The following is a 21144-nucleotide window of genomic DNA, read 5'->3' on the forward strand; positions in this document are numbered from 1 at the left end:
TTTTACAAAACTTTTTTTATTCGATTGTCATGTTTTAAATATTCGGCAGCCGGTATATTTTTAGCAATTTTTTAAATTGAATTTACAAAAAGTTCAAATTATTTACTGCTGAAAAATTAAAAGAACTTTATTCCTTTAAACGTTTCAAGCTGTTCGAATTCAATCGGACGTATATGCTTATTTACGACTTCTATATTTGGATCTGATAGTCGAAAAGCGCAGCGCATTTCTTTCAGATCAATCGTTATCACTGAAAAAATTTTCTATTAAACATTTGACTACATCACGATGTTTTTTACTGTTCCAACAAGTCGGATCCTATAATAAAACAATCTTTATCAAATAATATATCAGGTTCATAAAAAAAATAATTTATAAACGCAAATTATAACTTAAGTAAATACTTTATAAACTCATTTGAGTTTATTTTAGTAAAAAAAAAAGTTTCATAAAATCCATAGCAAACTTTCAGACTAATTTTTTTATAAACAATTTTTATAAACATAGACTATAATAAGGTGACCATACGTACGCGTTTGGCGCGTACAGTAAGCGTTTGACGGTAGTTTTGCGCGTTTGGGTTTGTACGCGTTTATATATATAAAAAAGCAAATAAAATTCTTTCAAAAAAGATTATTTGAAAACTTTTAATATATGTATTATAATATAATATTTATTATAAATATTTAATATAATAAATGATAAAATATGATAAATGACTTTTCTGAAATATAGTTAAAAAACAAAATGAATAAAATTCCAATAAACTTAACTATAAAACACGAAACTAAATGAATTAAATTCCTGTAAACATTTAAAAAAAAGAGTTTTTAAAATTCCCGTTAGAGAAGAAAAAAAAATTACTTCAAAAGATTTTCCCTCATTATTGTAAATAACGCTTTGCGATTTATCTTAATAAGAAGTTCATAAAAATAAGTGTTGATAAAAAAGTAATTTAGGGTTTTTCAAAACTATTTATACATCAATTTCAAAAAATGAATAGTAAGAAGAAAAAGTTAAACACGTTTAATGATAATTTAAAGAAAATGCTTCCTTTCTTAGCGCGGATCAAAGATGAGCTCCTCAAATATACTATTTGTCAAAGCCTATTTGACATTAGTAGTCATGGACGGTCTGCAATTGAAAATCATTGCAAATCTATCAAACACAAAATGGCATTGGATGCTTCCATATCGTCGAACAAAATCACAAAGTTGATGAAGAGTCAGAGCTTTGGTCATTTGAAAAACTAATTTTTGAAAGAAGTAGACATTTTTTACAGTGTCTGTCTTAGAGTATATAGATGAGTAGACGCGTCGCTTTAATCAGGTTGAAGTTTTTAAATGGTCTTTACTTAACAGTAAAGTTGAATGAATTGAAATTATTGAAACTAGAACTTTTTTGAAAAAATCAATAGAAATCACATTCGATGACAATGAATTGTTCAACGATATTGGGAGAACTAATTTACATTGCACAAAGGAAAAGTTTTCTTTTTGGAACTCACAGTCAGTTGAATGAGACAAGCGATTGGTTGAATGAGACAAGCGATGGGTTGAAATTTTTTTTTATTTCGAAAATAATCACGTTCCTTATAACAATTTGTTAAATTTGGTGGAAGCCGCTTTGTGCTTGCCAGGTACAAACTCTTCCGCAGAGCGATTGTTTTCGATTGCCAATGATATTTGGAATATTACAATGAAAACTTTGGCAGTTATTTTGTTCGTTAAATTTATTTTAAGGAATATAGCTGCTCAGAATTTGCAGAAAAAAATTGAAAAAGATGACATGTTGCTGAAAACAATTCATTCTTATGAAAAATATTTATTATTTAAAAATGCAAATATTGTTTAATATTTTTTCCATTATTTAGTTTCTTCACATGCTATTTTAAAATAAATAAACGAGTTTTCAGTAAAACCCATTTTAACCAGACCCGTAGGCAGGGCGGAAGCGAGGGGAGCACGTGCTTCCCTGCGCTTTAATCTGTTTTGCCACTAAAAAATTGAAATTAAACATATATTCAAAAATTGTTAGTACAACACAAAAAAGGGCAAGGCGAAACCGTCTTAAGAATATAAAAAATATAATTGATCATTTTATTAAATTTATGCAAAATTTTATCAAAAAATAGGAGAATATAGACGCCAAAAAAAAAAAAAATTGCCCTTAGGCGCCTTTATTTTAATTTTATTTTTGGCCCCTCTTGAAAAAGTGCTTCCCCTTTAAAGAAATGGTATTTAAATCAGGCTACGGGCCTGATTTAAAATCCATTTGCATTTATACATACCAAATTTATTCCTTGTACGCGTCTGGTATTTTTCAAATATGGTCACCTTAACTATAATAATCATACCAAGATAGGAAAACCTCTGTTTTCTTTTATCTTTACGTTAATCAAAATTTAATTCATTATATTCTGAATTAACTGAATAAGGAAGTTAACTCGTGCATTCATTTTTAAATTAAATTTTAATTTAAATATATTTTATATATGGGTTTACCCATTCACAAACCATTTATTTTTTAAAATTTAAACTTATATAAGAAGAAATATTACAATGTTCATGAACATTGTATAACTTAAAATTTTTCTACTTACTTAGTGATATTGTTGCTGAGTTTTGATTTGTAGAATTGACCAAAAAAAGATTACCCAATGAATAATGTTTTCGAGATGTTTCTTTTTTAGTAATGATGCTGGGTTGATATTCATTTTGAATTCTAAAATATAATTAAAGAGTAATCAATATTAAAGAACGGAGTAATAGAAAAAACTCAATGAAAAAAAGACAAAAAAAAAGTAAAGAAAATGTGATAAGTACAATATAAAGGGGTATTGCGTCATTTATTACATCAGCAACTTTATCGCATTTTGTGAAAGAGATCGCCCATAAATTACGTAACGCAAACTTTCACAAAAAACAAAACAAAAGAGATCAAAAGTATTCTCTCGCAGTCTTAATTTAAAAAAAAATCAAAATAGCCTCTTAAGTTTTATTAAAATCACCGCGTAAAAGAGCTTATTATTCCATACTTCTATATATTTTAAAATAATTTTGTATATAATATAAGTTTTTAAATATATTTTGCGTTGCGTAATTTATGGACGATCCCTAAGAGAACTAAAAATAATTCACTTGAAAGAAAATAAAAAAAAAAAATCTTTAAAAGTGAAATGAGATTTTTCAAAAATAAAGTTACGGACTTGGATGCAAGTCATAAAAGCTTGTATTTTAAGTAGTTTTTTAACATATAATATTTAAATAATGGCACATGACATATATTTGGCATATATGGCATATATTTAAATAATGGCACATTTTTAATTAAATAATGGCACATATAATTAAATAATGGCATATATTTAAATAATGACACATGACAGTCATACAGTGATGCATGGGAGTTATACATCATAAATGTAAATTTAAATAAAAAAATTGTAATTGAAGTTTTAGAAGTATTATAACTAGATGTTTGAAATCAGAAAAAAATAATAAAAAATAACTTCTGAAAAAGTAATTTACTTGGTTCCTGAGAAAGTAAGATTTCTTTTAACTTTTATCTCTTGTTGAGAATCAACAGATGTATCGAGGTTTGATAGCTTGCGATTCTTTAGATTAGGAAGGATAGCTTGGATACGCTGCATTACAGTAGGTGTAGCAACCTATGTTAGAAAAAATCGTTTAATAAAATTTAAATTGTGAAATTAAATTTGCATGAAACTAAAAGTTACAATCACACATTTATCTTTTTTTTTTTTACAAAAAAAAAAAAAAAAAAAAAAATCATAATATTGAAATTTAAAATATAGTATGAAAGACAAACTGGTATGCAAGATGACTCAATAATTTGCCCTTTAGATTTCCGATAGTTATAGACAAACAGCTTCATGCAATATATCTTTCCAACAGTCAATTGAAGATTGTCATCTATAAAAATCAATGTAAACTAAATTACAATATTAGCTCTAAATAATAAACAAATGTTATAATATGTGGGCGGAGAAATTGTTGTTATATTTAAAAACTTTAAAGTTAACAGAAATATTTATTGTTATGTAGTATAAAATAAAAACAAGCATTTTTACTTTGAGTTTTTAGAAGACAAAAAAAATATGTTCAGCATTTGTGGTATTTACGATTAAAGATTCAAACTTCATTACAATGATAGGACTCAAGCTTAGGAACGAAAGCAGATCCAACAACATTTAATGTTTTTGGATCTTGAAAAAAAAAACATCATTGAAAACCAATCAACCCAAATATGACAACAAAACTCCATACAGATTTATAGAGATAGAAAATGGAATCTTGAGTAAGCCAGCAAAGTAAAATGGAATCTGGAGTAAGAAGTCAGCACAGTAAAAACTGTAATAAATATTAGCACTAAACTAAAAGATTTTTTAAGGTTAAAATTCACCGGTCGCTTCCCCAAGCTGTCAAAGAAGAGAGATCACAATTAAAATCAGCTGCCTGGTCAAAACAATCAAAAAGCAATAACTCTTTGTCAAGACTGCAGTTTATAGTTGTGAAGTAATATTGTAAGAAGGTTAATAATTGTTAATAAGATGTTAAAAATTGTTAACAAGATGAAAACAAAAAAAGCTCAAGGATGAAATCTTATGAAACCATGAGATTACCATAAGAAAAGGAGAGTGTTGTCCATCAAACCACCTTAAATACCGGAATTAGAAGGAATAATTAAAAAATTAGAAGGAATAATTAATCATTTTAAAAACTTTATCAGACACACCAAATGAAGAGAAATTGTGAAAAAAATAAAATATGTGAGACTTTATAGCCTTTAATATGTCTAGAGCAATAGCCCTTGCTACATCACAAATTATATATTAATATGATTGAAGTCACCAATAGAATAGGATGACCTATTGGTTCTATTTATATTATATTTATTTTCTATTATATTGATTTCTATTGATTACCAGAGAGATGTTAAGATAAATCAAAATATTAAAAGTTAGTTAATTAAAGACACTCAAAGACAGCAGTTTGAAAAAAAAAAAGATTTAGTTACTTGTTAAAGAGTTTAAGGAGCATTGAAGAGAGTTCTGGATTTTAGTAAGGGTATGAGAAAAATATTTTGAGGAACAAAAACTGTAGAAAATTTCAAGTGAGAAAAAATTGTAATGACACTATTAAAATTTTTGAAAAGTCTTTAGAATTAAGTAACTAAGCAAGTAATCAGAAATAAGACAAAATATCAGGAACTAAATTAAATATCAGAAAATAAACAAAGGAGTTGTCTCTCCCTTAAGTTCTGCTCTATTTCTTCTTGTTCTTTTTTAGGTGATTAAAATCATGATCTCACAGATCAATGATAACCATCATCATGATCTCACTAAAACCTTTAATTAATACATTTTAGTGTTACCTTAAGACTGATTAAAACTCTTTTTGTGTGTTTCTTTGTAGTGATAAGATTTTTGAACTACTCCAAAGAATATTTAATGCATAAATCCAATTTACATGGCATTTGTGGTTCCATTTTTAATAACTATGAAGATGGTTCCTCTCTATTACTATTATTAGGTAATAATACCTGATCTTCTTCTCTTTAAGTCTTAAGTTAATAGTTTTTCAATATCTTATCATGAATTCAGCAAATTATTTTCTGACAATCTGATAAATTTGATAAATTTCAATCTTCTAATGCTGAATTGTTAGCCATAATAACAGAGAAGTTCTATTGCTTAAAATATCAAAGGCTTTCAATAAAGTTTTTCTGATCTTCTCCAAAAATCTTGGGGTGCCACAACAATACACATTTCATACAGTATTGTCTCTCATTTATATTATTTGACTTCCTAATAATTTTACCCTTATAACAGTATTTGCTGATGAAACAACTAATTTTTACAGTCTTGACAAATAAGTCTTTTAAATTGCTAAAACAGATATCTTAAATGTGATTTCTTTTCTGTGACAGTTTGGAGCTCACATTGAATGGGAAATTTTAATTCAAAAAAATACTGTTCACTGCTAACAGTTATCTTTATAATTAATTATGTTATAAGAATGTTAACAATCTTCTCAGATTATTTATTACTACTGACTTTTTGTGGAAAGCAAATAACGAATTCAATTTAAAGTTATCATCTAATAAAGCCTCTTATTATTGAGTTTGTTGTTTTCTTATTCCTGATTCCATTCTCTACCTCTAAAATCTCTAAACCTCTGATTCCATTCTCTACCTCTAAAATCATTTCTCTACCTCTAAAATCTCTTATTTTACTTGTATGAATACTTTTTCTAATGATAGCCTTTCTCTTTAAGACTTTGAGATACAGTTAAATATTTGGCTTTCAGACTGAAGCAGGAGATTACTGCACATACATACATACATAAATACATACAAATATATATGTATATATATAAATATATATATATATTTACATATATATTTATATATATATATATATATATATATATATTCATATATACGTATATATATCTATATCTATATATATACATATACATATACATATACATATACATATATATATATATATATATATATATATATATATATATATATATATATATATATATATATATATATATATATATATATATATATATATTTAATTTTTTATAAATGATAAAAAAGTCAAACAGAAAATATTTTTAATCAAAATCTGTTATATAAATAATATAAGATAAACTATTGTTTAATAATTTCATTCAATGAAATCCCCCTCAACTTAATAACAGCTTCGATTCGAGACCTAAACTGACTACTTGAGTGTGCTTGAGATGGCCCTCATCTATGTTCTCTATTTCTCAGACAATAGATTTTTTCAGAGAATCTTTGGTGTTATGGGGATGTTTATTAACATCTCTCTCAATGATGTCCCACCCATAATAATCCAATGAATTCAGGTCTGGAGAATTTAGAGGCCACAAAGTTAGAGTAATGTGATAATAAAAATTATCTGTCAACCATTCCTGAGTGTTTTGAGCCTTATGTGCTGGTGCAGAGTCTTGTTGAAAAATGTATGACCTTTCATTCCATACTCTATTGATCCAAGGCTTAACAACAGTACCCAAGACTTCAATGTAAGCATCAGAAGTGACTCTTAGTCCTTGCGGAAAGAAGTGTGGTGACATCACATGTCCTTCGTTGCTAACAACCCTTAAAACCATAACAGTTGCAGGAAATTTTGTGTGCATGACTGTTGGAACTTTGCAAGGGTCATCACACAGCCATCTATCATTTCTGCTGTTTAGTTTTTGATATTGATCATAGTTTTACTCGGCTGAAAAACACCAAAGCATGCCTTGCTCAGCAGGATGTTTCAGTTTGTTTAACAGCCTCTTGGGCCTTATCAAACAATTCGCTTTGGTGGTCTCCTACATACACTGACCTCTCCTCATCACATAAGACTTGTAGCGAAGATTTTCATGAACAGTCCTCAAACTGTGGCTTCTGAAACAACCAGGTCTTTAGTGATGGACCTCATTGACTTTTGGGGGCTCTCGTCAACGATATTCTAAACTTGATGAATAAATTCAGGTGTTCTAGTCGTATCCGACCATTACTAATGTTTTTTACGTTTAGCAGCTTGATTACAATCACCATCATTTTCTTCTAACTCCTTGCAAACTTTAAGAACAAAAGATCGGGTGACTTTAATAAAATTGTGCAATTTGTAAATTGCTATGCTCGACCTTTAATGCTACAATTACAGCACGTCTTTTCATTTCTTGTGTTAGCTTATTACCTGTCATTTTTAATTATTTATAAAAAAAAAAAAAAATTAATGCAACATAAAGAAATGATGACATTACACAATGTTCTCAAATAATTGACGCACCCTGTATATACCTATATATATATATATATATATATATATATATATATATATATATATATATATATATATATATATATATATATATATATATATATATATATATATATATATATATATATATATATATATATATATATATATATGTATATATATATATATATATATATATATATATATATATATATATATATATATATATATATATATGTATATATATATATATATATATATATATATATTGTTGCCGTATGATTTAGTATTAAAAATACTAAACTCTTGATCATTGTAAAGTGCTCAATATTTAAGAAAATACATATTTTTTTAAAAACAGAGCGTTTTATACTTAAATTTTAGAAAAAACAACATTAATAGAACTTAAAGTTTCATGCCTAGCGGCAAATCATCAGCCATGAAGTACAAAATCAAAAATATAAAAAACCATTTTTAAAATTACAAATTACGGTAGAATGAGTTCTGACGTTATAGTACAAGAAGACATAATGGAAAACTAATCTCTGCTATCAAATAATGAAAGGAGAAATTTATTTTGTGTCTGCATTTAAAAAACTAATTCGCCTCTATTGTTTAGCAGATTATTTCCTTTGTAAAATAATATTTCGAATTTCTCATTTAAACAAAGCTTACAAATTTTTGATGCAGGATTGTATGATTTACAGCGTTTAATAATATTCCATTTGATTGAAGCTGTGAAATTGTTTTCTTTTAACTCCCATACTTCCTTAGAAAACTCAGTGTCATTTTTGCATTTTTTTATGTTAAAAGATTTTTGATGGTTCGCATAACGTAGCTTAAATTAGGTTTCACTTATCCCAATGTATACTTTATCGTTGTATTGAGATTTATTTGAGCTTACGGTGGCTTGGTAAATGATGTTGTAAGACAAGCAATTGTTGTTCAGTGGGCAAAGAGATTTTTTAAATGCAATTGCAGGCTTTTTCTTCATTCTTTGCAGGATTTAAAAGACGCACAGTAGGGTTGTTTATGAAGTTGGCGTTGTGATCTTTTAAAGTTATAAAACTGAAAAAGTTAAAAGTTAAAGTTATAAAAAAAAAAAAAAAGTTATAGTAAATAAAGAAAGTAAGCAAATTTTGACTAATCACAATATTTTTAATAGAATCGAGATAAATGGAACTGCTGATTGTTTGTATAACTTTTTTATCGTCCTTCATGAAGAAGGTTATTCTCAACGACAAATTGTCCAAAAAACAAAATATTCAAGGACAGCCATTAGAGAAATTATAAAAAAATTTAAAAAAAAGAGATTTTTTGAGGATAAAACTCGAAGTGGAAGACCTCCAAAGCTTACAAAACATGACATAAAGTATTTAAAAAATGCGTCTCTGCGACATCGGAAAAAAACCTCCAGTGAACTAGTACAAGACATTCAGGCTGCGACTGGGACAAATGTTTCCTCATCTTGCATTCAACGACATTTGCTAAAAGCTGGGTTAAGAGGGTGTGTTGCAGTTCAAAAGCCTTTACTACACTGTGGCGATAAAGAAAAAAGACTTAAATATGCAAAACAGCATAGTAATTGGATGCAAGATATGTTAAACCGTGGACTATACACAGATGAATCAAAATTTAAATTGTTTGATAGCAGAAGACGACAGTATAAAAGAAAAAAAGCAGGAAAGGCTTATCACCCTGATTGTATACATCCAACAATCAAGCATGGGGAAGGTTCTGTTTTAGTTTAAGGTTGTATTTTATCATCTGAAGTAAGTGATTTATTCAGAATTGATGGCAAACTTTATTTATTTATTTATTTTTTTAACATCTTTGCTTCCAACAAGACTGCAAGCAGCCACTAAATAAAGTTGGAAGTTACTGAAATAGAAAAGATGAAGATTGTAGAGCAAGATAACGATTAACGGACGACTTAATTGATTGCAAATTACATGAATCAGGAAAGCAAGATGAAGAAAGCGAATTCCTAAGAGCTGATGTTCGAGGAAAAAAACTAGACGAATAAGCGTTTTTGGAGCAGGTCCAACTATGTTTACAATGCGTTTTTGCACCAAAAGAGAAAGGGCATCATTAGAAGATCCGCCCCAGATATGGCAACAGTATTCCAAACAAGGCCGGATTTGAGATTTATGGAGACAGAGAATAGAATCCAAAGTAAGAAAGTGTCGAGCTCGATAAAGAGATGCAACCTTAGCAAATGCTAATTTTGCAACGGATTTGATATATGGTTTCCAAGAAAGGTTGGAAATAAGAGTTAATCCTAGAAGATGACGAGTAGATGACTCATCGAGTACATCACCGTTCATAAATATAGGAAGATCTAAATCCATATTGATGGTCAGAAAGTAAGTTATTAGATTCAAGATGAGAAATTAAGTGTTTGTTAATTAGAGATTCAAAAACCTTGTTTATGATAGGAAGAAGACTTGTGGGACGGTAGTTAGACCAATCAGATCACTCTCCAGAATTTTTGAAGATAGGGATAACAGATGACGTTTTCCAGCAGGCTGGAAAACGAGACTCTGATAAGCACTTGTTGAATAGTTTTGAGAGTATGGACGACAGCTCCGGAAAACACTTCTGCAAGACAATAACAGGTATGTTATCCGAGCCACAAGCTGTAGAAGAGTCTAGGCAGGAAATCACTTTAGATACAGAAGCTGGAGTGATAGGAATGTCAAGCAATGGATCAACATGTTTGTTGGCAATATCAGGTAGAACGCAACAAGTGGAATCAAGAAATGATATTGATGAAAAGTTTTTAGCAAACAATTCAGCTTTGTCTTTAGGTGAGGTGACAAAGTCTGAACCATACAAGAGAGGTGGAATTAAAAATTTGCCTTTATTATTGATATTATTAAAGATTCTCCAGAAGTCACGAGAGCCTAGTTTTTGAGATGAGATACGAGATTTCATGACCTGAGAATAGCGGGCTTTGGCGTTAGACAAAACCTTTTTACAATTGTTTCTTGCAGTAATAAACAGACGTCTGTTTTCTGGAGAATTGTTTTGCTGATAAATATGGAAGTAACGGTTTCCATTGGCAACCGCAGCAGCACAGTGTGAGGAAAACCATGGAGCAGAGTGAGGCTTGACCTGGAATCATCGAGAGGAAACAAAATGTTCCATGCCAGCCTGAATCCACGAAGTTATGTAAGAAGCACATTTGTTGACAGGAAGACAAAAGATTTCTACCCAAGGGCCATCACGAAAAAAATCACGGAAAGAATCCCAGTCAGCTTCACTGTAGTAGTAATAGGTTCGATAATAGGGGAAATCAGGTGATGAAGAAGAATGAGATGTTAGTTTTAGAGAGATCAAACTGTGATCAGAAGCACCTAAGGGTGAATGTGGAGAAACTGAGCACTGACTAGGATCAGAAACAAGACATAAGTCGAGTAGAGTAAATGATTCGGGTTGTCTGGAAAGCGAGTTAGAAAGTTGACTATTTGAGTTAGGGATTGAGAAAGGCAAAAGTTGTGGGCTTTAATGCCTGCCGAATCACTGACACTAGAGCCAAGCCATTCAGAGTGGTGAGCATTAAAGTCACCAACAACAACTATATTAGCTGATGGATAAAGAGAGAGGGCTTGGTCAGTATGATCAGAAATAACATCAAAGAGTGCAGTCTTGAGATGAAGGAGAGCGATATAGATTAAAGAGAAAGGCTATAGAGTGAAGTGGTGCTAAACGAAAGCACATGAAAGAATAGTCTGTGGATTCAAACCTAGTTTCATGACAAATGGGTGAATTCTTACAAATGTAAATGCCCAGGCCAAGCATGTGACAATTGGAGTTTTTACGAATTAAAGGAAGATAACCATCAACACTAAGATCACAAGATGAGACAGCTGAACTCAAATTAGTCTCACCAAGAGCAAGTAGGTCTGGTGAACTTTGCAAGAGATAAGACTCAACAGAAGAAAAGGTACTTCGAAGACCACGAATATTAGTGAATGATAGGTTTAGAAAACTTGGCGATGATGATGGTTTTTTGGTGTTTTATAGTTTTTGGTACTTTATTCATTTTTAAATTTGTTGATGAACTTGACTCAAAGCACAGATAGTACTCAGAACACTGTTTAACAGCCCAAGCAATTGCCTCATTACTTGTTATAAACCCTAAGCCATAACAAAGGGCTCCAAATGTGACCTCCGCAATGCACACCAAAAGTAAAAACAAGGACACCATCCATGTACAACATGGCACTGTTAATACTTTGATATTTTTCAGCTTTTTATGGAATCAGCCTATCTGAGAGTTACTACAGAGTTCGGGAAACCTGACTACCAGCCGGCCTCAGAACCATAAAAGTGAGTTTTAGAGCTGTACCCTCATTAGGAGATAATAGAACAAGTTGCCTAGTCATTAAAAAAAGAGACACAAGCAAAACCCATGCATTGCGTCAAGAAAATCCAGCATTCAACGTCCTAAACTGGAAACAATGTATTAAAAATACATCTGCGCCAGTCTAATAGATGAGGAAAAGGTGCAAGGCTGGTCAACAAATAGAATCTGTTTACCCCTTAAGTCTTTGCCTAGGAGACCTTCTACAAGACAGTAGCCGGGTGCATTTAACATCTGCCCAAGATGAGTATTTTTATTGAAACACCATCTCTAGCCTTTACTCAACCAGGAGCCCCAAGGCAGGGGTTGTTTTAAGTCGGAGTTGGCATCTCCTAATTTTTGCCTAAAAAGGCATATCCTTCAAGGCAGCAGGACATAAAGCAGATTGTACTGGGTTACATGTTACCAGTAGCAGGATAACCTGATCTGACTTAAAATTGGTATTTTAAGTTTGTAATATATGGGTCTATAAACCTGATTTTTTTTTACTTTTTAAGTCCTTCATATTTTTATGACAAAATCAAAAATAATTATAAACTTATGGTGGGCTAAAACTTATTCACAGTACTGTATATATATATATATATATATATATATATATATATATATATATATATATATATATATATATATATATATATATATATATATATATATATATTTATATATGTATATATATATATATATGTATATATATATATATATATATACATATATATATACATATATAAATACATATATATATACATATATATATATTTATATACATATATATATATACATATATATATACATATATATACACATATATACATACACATATATATATATATACATATATATATATATATACATATATATATACATACATATATATATACATATATATATATATATACATATGTATATATATATATATATATATATATATATATATATATATATATATATATATATATATATATATATATATATATATATATATATAAACACACACACATATATATTTATAAGGAAACATACTTGTTTGCTTTGGGAAAAATTTATTAATTGACTTTGCTTCCATTGTTGGCCATATAGTTTTGATAACTTTTTTTAACTCCTTATCTTTCTCATAGCTGTTACCTTTAGTGTAAAAGTCCAAACCAAGTCGAATAAGTGAAATTAATGTAGTATAGAAAGAAACAGTCCCATCAGGATCCAATGGCATGTTCATTTGAATAAGGCGCTAGTGTAATAAAATTATTTAATAATCAAAATCAAGTAAGAAATGTTGTGTTAACACATAAAATCAAGATCAAGTAACATAACATACTAAAAATATTTATTTTATCCATAAAAAGTAGCCAATCAAAACAAAGAAAAAGAGTACAAATTTTGTTTTTGTATTTATATAAAAGTCATGTGCGGTCAGTCAAATACTATTTGCTGTACAGCATTTAAAGTTGCTGATATTAAAACTTTTTTTTGTTTTTGTTTTTTTACAAATGCCCTTAACATATTTGTTTTCATAACCGTTTAAAAGAACATTTTAATATAAAATTTTAATGGAACATTTAAATATAACATTTTTTTTATTAAACAATTATAAAAACAAGAGGGCATTTATAAAATAAAATGAGCCTCATGGAAATGTTTTGATTATTTTTTTGTATTTTTAAGTGTTAATGACAATAACAATAAGTTAATTAAAGTGTTAATGACAATAAACAATAAGTTAATTATGCTTATTGTGTTAATTAAACTAGTGCTAAAAAAAAAAAGGAACTAGTGTTAAAAAAAATAAAAAATAAGAACTTCAGAATTTTTTATTAGTTAGAAGAACTTCAGACTTTTTTTTATTTTTTAGAAAAAATTCAGATTTTTTAATTAGTTAGAAGACTTCAGGTGAGAATCCTTAGGTGTGATAAGTATTAAAAAAATGCCAAACACCATAACCTCTACCCATTTTGTATAACACCAATAATTTTAAGAAAAATGTAGGTGTGAAGATTATATACAATAAATGTAATAGATATAAAGAATATATATAATTTAATGATAGGTATAAACAGTAAAATGCTAAATAAAACATAAAATCTTAGCAATTCAATTGGCAAGAAAAAAAACATAAAATCTGCTCTAGAAAATGGTTTAGTTTATTTGTATATTGAGAACTCAACAATGAAATAACTAAATATGTTGATTATGGTATAGATGGTTTGATCTGCCAAGTCGCCTGTTATGGTCTTTCATTTGATTTACTTGATTACTTAAAACACTAATTACAATTCTAATGGCTAAAAATAATAACAGAGAGTTGTTATTGTGAAAAACAGGTGGTTTTCAAATAATAATTGCTTTCTTTTAGAAAATATAAAAAAAATTAAATTAAATCAAAATAATCTAGTAAAACAAAACTCAAAGTTTTAATTTATAAACTAACATAAAAGCTGTTGAATAAACATATAAATTAAATTAAACTAAAAAAAATTACATTCTCATAAATTTACTTATAATAAGATAATAAATAGATATATTTTTAACTACCTTATAAGCAAATATTTTTGGGCAATTACGACCAAATCCAACTGGGGGTTGTAGCGAACACATCAGTTCATATAATTCACTGTGGAATATTCTGCCTCTATAATTAATCAATTTTTAAAAGTTGACACTTTTGTTAGCAATTTATTAACATTTTTATTAGCAATTTTCTATTCAATACTTTGAAAATCTACTTAAAAATGTTATGTAAACTATATAAAAGAGATGATAAAACCTGATAAAAAAAAAATTCAAAAAAGAAATTGAAAATTATTGATATTAAAATTATTTTATGACTAAATATCTAGAAAACACATAGTTTGTATACCTATTTGTTTTTAAATAATATTATAATTTATAGTTTTAATATATAAATGTATATATATTTTTAAACATCTTCACTTCCAACAAGGCTGCAAGCAACCACTATTAGAGCTGGAAGTTACTAGAAGAGAAAAGATGAAGATTGTAGAGCAAGATAACAATTGATAGACTACTTAAAGGATTTTGCAACAAATTTGATATATGGTTTCCAAGAAAGATCGGAAGTAAAAGTTATACCTAGAAGATGAAGGATAGATGACTCATCGAGTACATTACCCTTCATAAATATAGGAAGATCTAAATTATTGCAATAATGATTGGCTGAAAAAAATTGAGTTTTATCTGAATTAAAGTTCACCAGCCACTGTAAGCACCATGCTGTAGCAGAAGTGAGATCCTTTTCAAGCTAAAATGCCCCCTCCAAGCAATCAGAGAGTTTTGGTTTTATATCAATACAAGAATAAATGGTAGTATCATCAGCAAACAATGCGACCTTAGCTGTGAGAATATCTGGAAGATTGTTAATGTAAATTAAAAAGAATATAGGGCCAAGGATAGAACCTTGAGGAACCCCTGAAGCTACAGAATAATCGTAGTATAAAAACTGTCTATCAAGGACAACTTTTATACTACAATTGGAATGGAAGGATTTAATAATCTTAAAGTTGTTACAGATATACCATAAGAAGAAAGCTTATGGAGAAGACCAGCATGCCGAACTTTACCAAAAGCTTTAGAAAAGAGTGATGGCCTTAACCACTCCACCTTTATCTAATACGCGATAAAACCTATCGGTTATTACTGTTAGCAAATCAGCTGTAGAATGAGAAGATCGAAATCCATGTTGATGATTAGAAAGTAAGTTATTAGATTCAAGATGAGAGATTAAGTGTTTGTTAATTTAAGATTCAAAAACCTTGCTTATGATAGGAAAAAGACTAATGGGACGGTAGTTAAAGTTATAGGCGAATCAGATAGCTCTCCAGAACTTTTGAAAATAGGGATAACAGATGTAGCTTTCAAGCAGGCAGGAAAACAAGACTCTGATAAGCACTTGTTGAATAGTTTTGAAAGTATAAAAGACAACTCCCGAGAACACTTCTGCAAGACTATAACAGGTATGTTGTCCCGACCACAAGCTGTACAAGAGTCTAAGCAGGAAATCACTTTAGATACAGAAGCTGGAGTGATATGAATGTCAAGCAATGGATCAACCTGTTTGGCGGCTATATCAAGTAGAACACAACTAGTGGAATCAAAAGATGATATTGATGAAAAGTTCTTAGCAAACAATTCAGCTTTGTCTTTAGGTCAGGTGACAAAATCTGAACCATACAAGAGAGGTGGAATTACAGATTTGCCCTCATTATTGATACTGTTAAAGATTCTCCAGAAGTCACGAGAGCCTGATTTTTGTGATGAAATACAAGATTTGATGACCTGAGAATAGTGGGCTATTTCTAACAGTAATAAACAGACGTCTGTTTTCTGGAGAATTGTTTTGCTGATAAATATGGAAGTAACGGTTTCCATTGGCAATTGCAGCAGCACAATGTGAGGATCACCATGGTAAAGAGTGAGGCTTGACCTGGAATGGTCGAGAAGGAATAAAATATTCCATGCAAACTTAAATCCACGAAGTTATGTAAGAAGCACATTAGTCAACAGGAAGACGAAAGATTTATACCAAGGGCCATCACAAAGAAAATCACAGAAAGAGTCCCAGTCAGCTTTAAGGTAGTTTTAAGAGGTACGGTGATAGGGGGATTCTGATGATAAATAAGAATAAGATTATAGTTTTAGAGAGATCAAACTGTGATCAGAAGCACCTAAGGGTAACTGTAGAGAAACTGAGCACTGACTAGGATCAGAAGCAAGACATAAGTTGAGTAGAGAAGATAAATGATTCGGGTTGTCTGGAAAACGAGTTAGAAAGTTGACTGTTTGAGTTAGGGATTGAGAAAGGCAAAAGTTGTGGATTTTAATGCCTGCAGAGTCACTGACACTAGAGCCAAGCCATTCAGTGTGATGAGCATTAAAGTCACCAACAACAACAATATTGGCTGATGGATAAAGAGAGAGCTTGGTCAATATGATCAAAAATAACATCAAAAAGAGTGCAGTCTTGAGATGAAGGAGAGCGATATAGAAAAAAGAGAAAGGCAATAGAGTGGAGTGGTGGCTAAACAAAAAAAAAAAAAAAAAAGAATAGTCTGTAGATTCAAACCTAGTTTCTCAACAAATGTGTGAATTCCCAGGCCAAGCATGTGACTATTGGAGTCTTTATGAAATAAAGGAAGATAATCATCAACACTAAGATCACAAGATGGGACAGCTGAACTCAAATTAGTCTCACAAGGAGCAAGTAAGTCTGGTGAATTTTGGAAGAGATTAGACTTTTGGAAGAAAATTTGCTTTGAAGACCACGAATATTAGTGAATGACAGGTTAGAGAACTTGGTGATGACGATGGTATTTTGTATTTTATAGTTTTTGGTACTTTATTCATTTTTAAATTTGTTAAAGAACTTGACTCAAAGCATAGATAGTACTCAGTACACTGTTTAATAACCCAAGCAATTGCCTCATTACTGTTAATAACCCTAAGCCGAAACAAAGGGCTCTAAGTGTTGCCTTGACAATGCACACCAAAAGAACAAACAGGGACATCATCCATGCGCAGCATGGCACTGTTAATACTTTGATATTTTTCAGCTGTTGATGAAATCAGCCTCACTGAGTGCTACCACAGAGTTCGGGAAACCTGATTACCAGCCAGCCTTAGAACCATAAAACAGATTTTTAGTGCTGTACCCTCTTTAGGAGATAATAGAATGAGTTTCCTAGTCATGAAAACAGAGGCACAAGCAAAACCCATCCATTGAGTCAAGAAAATATAGAATTCAACATCCTAAACTGGAAACAATGTATTAAAAACACATCTGGGACAATCTCATTGTTATTTTTTACAAGAACAACTCAAAATAGTTTCTCTTGTAAAAAATAACAAGTGTCTTTTTATAATTGTAAGAGATTAATGTAAAAAAAGTTCTGTCTAATGCTAAACTTCATTATTCTCAGTTCAATAAATCTTGTATATTTTTTCAGAACATACTAAGCTCTAATATTCTCAGTTTACTAAAACATTTTACCTCAGAAGTTATATTCAAAAACTTTTTGAAAATATTAAACACCATCATTAACAAAATCTCAAAATTATAATCTTAAAATTATTGGATGTCGTTAACAAAGGTTAACATTCTATCTCTAATACATAGGTCTGATTACCTCTACACAGGCAAAAATTTTATTTATTATTTCATATTATTTCTCATTTTTTTATCTAAATTGCCTCTTGAATATAATGACTAAACTCTTTCTGTCATTCCAAAGAAACAATTTAATTTATTATTAGACATTTAAACTACTCTACCTTTAATTACTAAATTTTTTTCTAAAACACATTTACTGCTTGTAGTCCAGACAATATTCACATTATGGTTTTAAAAAAGTATTCATCAGAACTCTCTTCAATTCTCTCCAAACTACTTAATAAGTGCTTGACTGAATCTTGCTTTCCTGCCAGCTGGAAAATAACATCTGTGGTTCCAATTTTTAAAAACTCTGGAGAACATGCTGACCCCTCCAGCTACCATCCAAGAGTCTATTATCTATTATTAGCGAAATCTTTGAGTCTTTTATTAACAAATTTCTAACATCCTATCTTGAGTCAAACAACATACTGTCAGACAATCAGTACAATTTTTGATCTTATTTTTCTACAGCTGACTTGCTAACAACTATACCTATAAGATTTTTATTGTGAAATAGATGGAGCAGTGAGTATAGGGCTACTACTCTTGACATATCTAAAGCATTCAGCAAAGTTTGGCATGCTGGTGTTGTCTGTAAGCTTGCTTCATATGGTGTATCAGGGAAAGTTTTAAGATTATTAAATCATTTCATTCTAAACGCTTTATTAAAGTCAATAGAAATTCTCTTAAAACTCTCATTAAAGATTTTATATTCTTTTATAAAATAATTTAAAATATTGCATTTTATATAAGTTTAACTTTTAAAGTATAATACTTATAAAACTTTTTATTATTTCTTAATAATGCTAAAAGTAGATCTTTCTAACAGGTCAGTGTCAAATTTAACTTACATTTAAACTTAAATTATATAAATTTAAAAACAGAACAGCACACCATTTATAGCTTCTAAAAATGACTAAAAAGTCAAAATTTCATAAGAAATAAATTTACAACAATTTAGTGAAGTCAACTATTAGAAAATGTAACAAATTTTTACTTTTGTTCTGTTCCTGGGCTGAAAGTGTGTTTTCCTAACCCATTAGGTCTAGAAAAGAAAGGCTGTTATTCCAAAAAAACTTTGCTTCTGTGATAAGGACAATGAAATTTGGAAAATCTTGAAAACCACTTGAAGGTAAACTGAACAGTTGCTTCTCGCTTAGATGTGTTTTAATTTATTTCTATAAAGTTTCAATGCTTTAGGTCCAGTTAATTTCAAGGAGTTGTAATTTACAAAGTTTTGTCATAAGTCGTGTATTGTAGGCAAATATATTCTATCTTGAAATCATTCAATGTTTTAAAATTTCCTGTCCTCAAATTATTATAATTCTTATGTATTATTATGTGCTATATTACAGGTTGATACAGAGGAGAGAAGCGAGTCATGAAGTTTGCTATCCCAGGAATTTGGCAAGAGTCGAGGGACCATTCAAGCAACTACTACTTCTGCATGGTAAACCCAAAAAATTATCGCACTGGCAAAAATGCCTCTCTGATCATTTATCTGGACATACCTTCTTCCATTGCCCCAGTATCACACAGCCCCAATCTACCTGTTCCAACTCCTCTTAGGCGGCATTGGTCATCTTCAGGAGACAGCAGCAAATCATATGGCGAGGCTGATACTGGAGATAAGGACTACAATCCCGCAGATGATGTTAGGGATAGAAAACCATACTTCCCTAACCAGAAAGACATGAACAATTTAAATAGGGCCTCAGACTTACAAAATCGAATGTTGAGCTTCTGATATCCAGGTTCAAACAGTGGAGTTTGGTTGATAACAGTGTACAAGTCACAAATCAGAGGAAGTGGCATTAAAGATTGTCCAACTTCTTTAATCAGCATGATGGGTTGTGATTCTGCAACAATTTTGTCAGTCTATTCCAGGCTATAGGTATTGCATGTAATCCTATTGAATGTATGCGCCATTCATAAACAGTTTATCCTGGAGTCTCAAAATCGTGTTGCTTCACATTGGAAACAATTAACCATCTCTTCTGATGGCCAACTCTTTGCATCTCAAAGATGACTACACCAGAGTCAAAATGTCACTGAGTGCATTTAAGTATAACAACTATGGATGGGAGGTCATCAGTCAAAATGGTATTATTCCTCGTGGGTCTTCAAGGAAGTTTAACAAAATTTCTTTGTTTCCTATGTCTCTGGTGCATTATCGCACAAAGGACTGACCACAATGAACCAAGTTTTCTATTGGGAAAAGTAATGTGAAGTGGAAGCCGCTGATAAAACCTCATAAAGTGCTTATGCCACCACTGCACATCAAGTTAGGCTTCATTAAGCAATATGTCACTGCTCTTGACAAAGCAACATTTCTCTCCAAGATCTTTTTCCAAAGCTGTCTATGGCTAAGGTCAGAGCTAGTATATTAGTCAGACCACAGATCAAGAAGATCAAAGAATGTGTAGATTTTACAAAGCTGTTGAACAGGACAGAGAGAGCGGCTTGGAGCAGTTTCATTGTGGTTGTTCAGGGCTTCCTAGGTAATCACAAAGCTGAAAACTATGTGGAGTTGGTGCATACTCTCATAAATAATTATGCTAAAATGGGATGCAGAATATCTCTGAAAGTCCATACCCTTGATTCGCATCTCAACAAATTCAAGGAAAACACAGGCATTGTTTTCAACAAGATGTATTGGACTTTGAATGTTGTTACCAAGAACAGTATAATAAAAACATGATGGGGGACAACATTTGGGTGCTGCTTCGAGAGTGATTCACAGTGCAATCGTAAATCTAGAAAATCTAAACATTTCTGAACTTTGTTGAGTGGTTTCCGACT

The 21144-nt window shown here is 30.2% G+C and overlaps 1 protein-coding gene across 2 annotated transcripts in view; it reads right to left on the reverse strand.

The window, feature by feature from the left end:
• LOC101239935 (voltage-dependent L-type calcium channel subunit alpha-1D) overlaps positions 1-21144 on the reverse strand; it is a 109418-nt gene continuing 88274 nt past the window's right edge. For both annotated transcript variants that reach the window (XM_065791769.1, XM_065791770.1), the window contains 6 exons: positions 14709-14805; positions 13203-13407; positions 3832-3935; positions 3531-3670; positions 2603-2724; positions 1-318 (listed from right to left, as the gene is read on the reverse strand). In XM_065791769.1, coding sequence (XP_065647841.1) covers positions 296-318; positions 2603-2724; positions 3531-3670; positions 3832-3935; positions 13203-13407; positions 14709-14805 — 691 coding nt within the window. In that variant the 3' untranslated portion in view covers positions 1-295. The remainder of the gene's footprint in view (positions 319-2602; positions 2725-3530; positions 3671-3831; positions 3936-13202; positions 13408-14708; positions 14806-21144) is intronic.

Source organism: Hydra vulgaris, chromosome 02 (assembly GCF_038396675.1).
Source record: "Hydra vulgaris chromosome 02, alternate assembly HydraT2T_AEP".
Taxonomy (NCBI): domain Eukaryota; kingdom Metazoa; phylum Cnidaria; class Hydrozoa; order Anthoathecata; family Hydridae; genus Hydra; species Hydra vulgaris.